Genomic DNA, 8,316 nt, shown 5'->3' with positions numbered 1-8,316 from the left:
AAAGAGTGAGAAATTTTAAAAAGTACATCTAGAAATTTTTTTTTATGTAAAACTGCAGACTTTTGCATAGGTTCTAGTAGGTTCTGTCTTGTTTGTTGCCAGGTGCCATGGAGCTGAATTCTGATGCATAGCACCCACAGTGAGAAAGTAGAGCTGCCCCCATGGGCTTTCTACCCCGTAATTTCTACTGGTACCTACTGCCAACCTTTTCCCTGTGAGGAGCACTTGGCCACGGTGCCCTGAGAGCTCCTTCTGCTCTGTCAACAGCGGTGTGTGGCAAGATAACAGCAGAAAGAATCACCTTTCAAAGTTAAAACTCGCCAAAGTCAACCCCATTTCCCACAAGACACTCCTCTCATTCTATAAAGAATCACCATGATTTTCATTTTTTTTAAGTCCCCCAATTGTAGCACACATTTCTGTTTGTTCAAGTTTAAAGGTTTCATTTTGTAAGTCTTCTTATAGATATCATTTGTCGTTTTCAAGTATGAACCTTAATTTATTTTTCTGTTTATTAAAGCAAGTAGATAACGGAGGGTACTGGGGTCTCGGCTGGGTTAGGCAGCAGCCAGTGGGAATACATGAGCTCAGAAGTCATGACCTCAAGCCAAGACTCCAGAATTAACGTCCCCGGAGTGTTCTAGTCAGAGAAACCCGCGGGGGCAGTTCTGTTCTGTCCTACAGGGTCACTGTGAACCTACATCGACTATATAGCAGCGAGTTGAGACCCAGAAAGAATATTTCCTGAAAAACACTTAGCTCTGGATGAATATTTAATAACCTGGGCATATTCCCACATGAAAATTTTACACCCCCCATCAAATTCCTTCTTGTTGCAGTCTAGCATGATAGCCTTTCCCTACATAAATAAATGTCTGAAATATATTTTAAGTGATTTAAATACAAATTGCAATTTTAATTTTAATTTAGCTATTTCAAATACAACTCAATGAATAAAGCCCTCTAAACATTCTTAGAACATTGCGTTCAGTATATTTGGAACCTAGAGATCAGCTAAGGGGCCCGGTGGCCTTGTGGGTTAAGTATTGGGCTACCACGGACAGTTGGAGGCCCACCGCTCCTTGGGAGAGAGCCAGGCCGCGTGCTCTGTAAAGACTGACAGCTTCACAAACCCTATGGAGCAGCACGACAGCGTGGCTGTGAGTCAGCCTGTCCTTGATGGAGGCGGGTGGCTGGTGGTTAGTGATCATCTTGGGAATAATGAAATTGACAGCATTTTAGTCTGACCTTTAAAAAAATCCTCTAACAGTATTAAGCAATGTTATCTGGAAATTTTATTTTTGAAGAGTAAACAGATGCATGATAATATTCTCTAACTATGGGGGGCTCCTACTCATCTCAGCCAAACAACCTTCAAAACAAGCAGAGGGAGCGAGCCCTCTAAGAGTACTGCGACTGGGAAAGGCACCTAACCATAGACCTTGTGGTCCTCCCTGAGGGGGGTACAGTCCATGTTAGGAAATGGCTTCACTGAAGTGGAAATAACAGGCAGAGAGCGTCCTTTGGGAATCAGAATATCAGTCTATGGTGCCACAAATCACTCTTAGGGCCTGAGTGAGAAGACGGCTAGTTAGAGGGTAGGAAGAGAGGGTCACTACAAAGAACGCTGCATCTGTTTTACTATTTTTAAAAGGCCCCGTTTCCCCAATCTTGGCAATGATGAGAGAATCAGGAGGCAACCCAGGCCTATCTCTTGTGTCAGAGGAAGCACCTTGAGACTGTCTCAATCATTACTGCTACTAACTGCAGTGCCAGTGCACCCTTCTACATCTGGTCCAGGCTTGGGCATCTTCCCATCTCTCGCCTTAATAACCTTGAGCATGGCCAAGAAAACCTCCAAAGTCTCAAAAACATGTAGACTAAGACTCAAGCAACCAAACTCACTGCCCTGAGGGTGTTTCCACTCCTACTGACCCTACAGAACGAATTTGTAAACCATTAGGTCACCAGGGCTCCCAGCCCAAGTTGGGCAACATCCAAAAAGGAGAAATCATTGGAGTCTACGGTGGAGAGGAAGTATGCATTTGGGTTATCGTGCTGGTGAAGAGTATTCGAAGTACCACTGACTGTCAGAAGAAAAAACAAATCTGCTTGGGGAGCAGTCCAGCCAGAAGGCTCTTTCGAAGCTGGAATGGTAAGACCTCACCTGATGTCCTTTGAACATGTTATCAGGAGAGACTAGTCGCTGGCACAGGACATTGTGCTTGGTAGAGGGTCAGGGAAACAGGAAAAGCCACGACAAGATGGATGAACACAGGGCTGTTCAATGGGCATAACCATAATAATTAGGAGGCTGGAACAGGGCTGAGCAGCAGCTCCTTCTGTTGTAGAGAGAGTTGTTATGCGTGGGAACCAATTCAGCAGCACCTATGAACAAGATGCAATTATACAACCTGATTGACCCTCTCGTCCCATGTCAATTTTCAGCTGACTACCATCCGGATGCCACATTACCACTGTGAATCCAGACAACTGCATTTCAATCCCACTCCTTCTCTAAGTCTAGACCCTAGAGAGGGAGAGCCTAGGGCTGCTTCCTCTGCTAGCCAAGGCCTGCCGCTGAGGCATGATGACTGATAACTGAAACATCTACTTCCCCTAGGACTATTGTCTGACCTTGCAGGTCAAACCGGTTTTCTTGTTTCACTTCAGTGCGTTCAACTCTATTCCCATCCCCTTCATACCAGAAATCCACTTGTACAGTGGCCACACAGTATTCATTTGGTTACAGAAAGAGAGACTAATGTCGTTACATCATCTAGAAACCAACTGGACACTCCCAGAACTCTACCATAGCCAATGACAGTCACAATCCGTACGTGATTCCACGGTAATCCAGAATGCACCAGAAAGACCCCAACATGTTGCCATCAGTTGATTGCAGCTCACAGTGACCCCATGTGGGTATGTGTGGAACGCCGGCCTGGGGAGGGAGCATCAGAGTTCCAAAGCGTGACCTTTTGAAAGCACATCACTATGCTTACTTTCTGTGGGGTCTCTGGGTGGGTTTGAACTACCAATCACTTAGTAGTCAAGTGCCTAGACGTTGGCACCACTCAGGGCTATGAATCCCCATCAATGAATTTAATTTTAGAAATGGACGAGTTTAGTCATTTGAGTCATCACCATACACAGCAATCACCTATTCTGGGGAATTGAAAATTATTTTTGCTAAATAAGAATTAAACTGCAAAATATAAATACATTAAAAAAAAAAGAATTAAACTGCAAAGGCTATGGATGACAGTGGAAGCCCCAAATCCATATGCAACATCCACACATGAATGAAGCCTCCAGTGAGTCCCACTGAACTTAGTCCAGCACTGTGAGTAACCTTGCTAACACGTTTTATTATGCTAGATTACATTATGATTTCCAGACCCAGAGATTTGCAAAGTCAATTAGGCAGATGTAGTTAGATTAAAATGTAATACCTTATCCTGTGTCTCCCTTTGGGACCATTTTACAGTTGATTCAGTTGTGAATATTTTCCACTTTCCATTGAGGTTTTTCTTTGTCTAATCATTGTTGTTGGTTTTGTTTGTGTACTTATTGTTTGTTTTATTTTACTTTCTGTATATGAAATCCAGGATAGGTAAATCTATAGATGCAGTTAACGGGGTTAATAATTACCTGGGGTCATAACAGGGAGAATGGGGGAATATGGAGAGCCAATAACAAGTACAAGAAGAAAAGGTTTTGAAATGGATTGGGGTGATGACTGCACAACTCTTGTTAATATGATTAAATTGTATGACACGTTAAATATGGGGGGGCACCACCCCCAAAATGGAATTTTTTTCAAAACTATGTATTTAATATTTTTTTTTACAAAACAACCTTATCACCTTCAAAAAGTACTCTCCATTATACTTAGTACATTTGTCAAATCTGCGATTCCATTCTTGGAAACATTTTCAAACTCATCTGTTTGGATGGCTCATAGCACCTCTCTCATTTTTTTCTTCACCTCTTTTATGTGTAGTCAAATCTCTGTCCTTTCACGTTCCTCTTTATTCTTGGAAACAAAAAGAAGTCTCACAGTGTGAGGTCAGATGAGTAAGGTGCATGGGGCAAGAGAGGCATGCTGTTTTTTGTCAAAAACTGGCACACTGAGATGGTTGTATGAGCAGGTGCATTGTCGTGGTGGCAGAACCTGCCCCCATCTGCCACTACTCAGGCCTTTTTTGTCACAGACTGTTACACTATCTTTTCAGAACCTCTAAATAGAAAGCTTGACTAACAGTCTGGCCTGGTGGAATGAACTCCAAATGCACTATGAGTCAACAGTTTGACCCATTAGGAAAGTCGACAAATGTCCAGAACAAGGTTTGTCATCAATTGACATTTCACCTTTTTTGAATGAGAAAATCACTCATACACTTGAGTTTTTCCCCACAGCACTGTCCTTGTAAGCTCTGCTTAACATCACAACAGTTTCTGTGGCATTTTTCCTGAACAGGAAACAAAATTTCACAGCTTCATGCTGTTCTCTTACATCGGTCATCACAAAAAACGAGGTTTGAAAGAAACTGTTTTCACAAAAAAATTCACTGTAACCAGAGAGAACCTTTCCAGGCGACCACTGGGTGCACCAACTCAGAGCGAGTTGGCCTAGCAGGAAAACTGTGTGCTATGAAAGCTCTGCCCAGCGGAGCTTTTTCCCATTTTTTTTTTGGGGGGGGTCGTCCCTCGTATATGCCAATAAATTATTTTTAAAATAATTAAAATCCAGAGAAAGCACTTAAGAGGGATAATACTAACTAAATTTCACTCATTAAATATTGGCTTAATGTTTATGAACCTGTAGGATAACTTTCAAGTTGTCTCTCATGTCTGTCTTACTTAAGGATTCTGGTGGTTGCCAACTCCTCCATCTTTTCTCCTTATTCCGTTCATAGTGTTTCATTATTTTCATTCTGCTCTTCCTTCTGAGTCCCTGATGACTTCTGTAAGCACTGGCATTACATGGGACTGTGTCCTATACCCTCCCAGCACGACCCTCTCTTCTTGAGCAATGGTATTTACCACCTGGTTTTAGGTATACACTATAGTTATAAACCACCTCTTATCTGTCTGTTTTTTGTGCTGTGATGCAGGAAGCTAGGTCACTGGCATCTAAAATACCAGCAGGATCACCAGAGTGAACAGGTTTCAGCAGAGCTTCCAAACTAAACTATCAAGAATTCCTACATCTTCAGCCCTAATTTCTTCCAATTTCCTCATCAACATATCCAATATTCAGCTAACCCCCTGCTCTGCCAGGATGTGAAATAACCCCTTAAACAACAATCACATGAAGCTTGCTGTCATCCTTTCCAAACCTGCTCCTCTGTATAATTTTCTATTCTGGTTAATGAAATCACTATTCTTCCAGCCATCTAAGAAACCCACGAGTCCGCCCTTGACCCTCACATATCCTTCTCACTCCTGTCCATTTAAAATATGTGAGACATCTCTGTCATCCAGCCCATTGCTTCTATTCCCAAAGTAAATGCTGTGTTCTTGACTGGCATTTACCAACAGCACTTACTACAAGTTCTGCCTCTGTTCTCCCTCATTAACACTGGGGAGGACTTCTCAAAGGGCAAATCAGAGTTCATCTCCACACTCAAAACCTTGCAATGACTTGCTCATGTCTGTGTGATAAAGAAGACAAATGGTCTCTTTTTACATGGCATAGAAACACTTTTCATTTCCTGACTCGTTAATATTTTTTAATTTTCTCTGATTGCCTGCTGCAATCTTCCTATCCCACAAGCCACGCATTCCAGTTCACTTGACAGTCCGTGAACATGCTGTGCGTTTGCCTTCTTTCTGGCCTAAGTCACACTGTTTCCTCTTCCTCTTCCACAATATTCTCCTTGGACCTCACTCTCTTTCTTCAACTTGAAAATGCCAATTCATTCTGAGATGAATTTAAGTCTCCTTCCTCTGTGAAGCTTTCTTTTATTTTATCAAATAAAATAATTCACTCATTCTTTTAAATTCATTATATAATCCTTATTCGCTGCCATGAAGTCAAATCTGGCTTGTACTGACCCTATATGACAGGTAGAACCATCACCTGGGTGCTTACTGTAACTCTTTACGGGAGCAGATAGCCTCATTTCTCTCCCACAAACCACAGTATGATGTAATTGTGTACAGCTTTGCCTATGATATGAAACTTTTCAGCTGAAAGGGTTAAAATCATATTTATCTTTGTGTTTCTTCTGTGCTAAGCTTTAGTATTTCTAAACGTCCAATGGCTTATTGTCTGGATGAATGGCTAATGGTGGCTCTGTTACTTTTCCTTGCAGGGCAGTGGTAGTCTACGGTACAGGAACCTGGGTCAGATTCCCAGTCAATGCATCTTAAGTACAGCTAACATCTATTTATCAGTGGAGGCTGGCATGTTACTCTGATGCCAATCAGGTTTCAGTGAAGCTTCTAGACTACGTCAGAGAAGGAGAAAAAGGCCTGGTGCTCCACTTTTGCAAAGTCAGCCAGTGGAATCATTATGGATCACAATGATCTGACTCCCTTGTGTGTGGAGTTTCCACGAGTCAGGGGCCCACTCGACAGCGGCAGCTCACACCAGAAAACACGAGCGACATCAACCTTATGGTTATGATGTTACTCAGAAGACTTCTTGCTTATTGAGGTTTTTGGATATCCTTCTCATTTGACAGAGCCCAAAGTCTGATTTCTGGGTAAGCAAATTGCTTACTGGACTATGTACCTTTACTGTATTATTCTAACTGTGGTCTGCTTACTGGACTATGAACCTTTACTGTATTACTCTAACTGTGGTCTGCTTACTGGACTATGTACCTTTACTGTATTACTCTAACTGTGGTCTGCTTACTGGACTATGTACCTTTACTGTATTACTCTAACTGTGGTCAAAATGACGGAAACACACTTTTCCATTATGAGCTGTGTTCCTTGGAGTAAAGCCAAGTCATATGCGTTCCTTGACCAAGATATGACTTTTTCCTGATCAAGTATCCCTTTAAAATTTCCTACTTCCTCTTGCAATATTTTATTTATGTCTCAAATACATTTGGAATAGAGTTTAAAAATGTACCCGTTCTTTGCACGATTGCCAATATTTACTTTTCATATTAAAACACATACCAATATTGTTATGCTTGTGTTGTTTTATATATATTGTTACAATTCCTCTGAATTTTATCTTCATACTTAGTATACATTTTACCTGAAGATAGATTTGTGACGCAAACATTAAGTTAACTACATGGCAATTGTGGTTATAAGACAGTTGCTAATTTCCAATCTAGTGGCACAGTGGTGTTCTTTAAACTTAAGTCATTGATCTAGTTCGTGCCGGTCTGCACTCTCTCTGCTTTACAGGCCCCCCTCGGCGGTCAGAGCTGGAGTTTGTTTCCCTGCGGTGAAACGAATGTTTCTTATACTCCAAGCCCAATGTCAAAAGCAGACGCTTTTTGTATTCCTTTTCAAAACCATGAAGTTGCATTACCTGATTTGACTGTGATAACCGGAGGAGAGCCGGGAACTCGTCCTTGAACTCGTCTACCAGGTCCATGAGGACTTTCTGGAGCCCCTCGACTGAAACATAAATGAAAAGAAGTGGGAGGACAATGTTCTTCATTAGTCACCTGCCCTAGACGCCGTGGGCCACCAGGGGCACAAAAGCGACCTCCTGGAAGCCACAGGGGACATTATGCGCAGTTGTTTCCACACCCAAAACCCCTTTACAACAAAAATTGTGCATACTTTTTCCAGAAAAGTTCTTCAACACCTGCCCGCATATCCATCCAACAGGTTTGATGGGCATGATGAGTTCTGGCGTGGGTTCTGAGTGATTAGCAAGCCTAGAGGCCTGGGCCGTACTGGGCCAGCAATGCCATTTTGAGCTATAAAGGTAGCTCTCCTCATAGGAAAACTGGCCAGGTCAGAAGCTGCAGCTCAGAACCTGGTGGAATTCTTTGTTACTGCACAATGGGCCTCTGGGAGCTCATCACAGAATGTTCTGAAATGGCCCAGGCAGTGAGAGGAAGCGGAGTGAGGGTGGAGGTGTAAACAGAGGAGGAGGAGGAGGAGGATTGGACAATAAATGTTGAATTTCTTCCAAATTCTTCAGCAATACGTACCTCAGTTACGGGATCATCAGAGCACAAAGCTCTCTTGGAGGGTGCCTTGAAGAAAAGGCTGCCATGTGACACCACTAGAAAAGAAATACCAGCCGCTAACTCAGAATGACTTGCGAGCGTCTTTCTCCAGTGGGCGCAGCCCGGGCAACCTTGTGAAGTCTTGGGCGTGTCTTAT

At 42.6% G+C, this 8,316-nt stretch overlaps 1 protein-coding gene across 1 annotated transcript in view; it reads right to left on the bottom strand.

The window, feature by feature from the left end:
- The window catches only part of SPATA9 (spermatogenesis associated 9), a 42,698-nt gene extending 34,575 nt beyond the window's left edge, over positions 1-8,123 (bottom strand). Inside the window, exons 1-2 of the mRNA XM_004703640.3 lie at positions 7,765-8,123; positions 7,508-7,596 (exon numbers count right to left, since the gene is read on the bottom strand). Coding sequence (XP_004703697.2) covers positions 7,508-7,596; positions 7,765-7,825 — 150 coding nt within the window. The 5' untranslated portion in view covers positions 7,826-8,123. The remainder of the gene's footprint in view (positions 1-7,507; positions 7,597-7,764) is intronic.
- Between the last annotated feature and the right edge of the window lie 193 nt (positions 8,124-8,316).

Source organism: Echinops telfairi, unplaced genomic scaffold, assembly GCF_000313985.2.
Source record: "Echinops telfairi isolate 266 unplaced genomic scaffold, ASM31398v2 ScPeMD7_7469;HRSCAF=8507_1, whole genome shotgun sequence".
In the NCBI taxonomy this organism is placed as follows: domain Eukaryota; kingdom Metazoa; phylum Chordata; class Mammalia; order Afrosoricida; family Tenrecidae; genus Echinops; species Echinops telfairi.
Note: the sequence above shows the minus strand (reverse complement) of the source record. Positions and strands in the feature narration are given on the sequence as shown.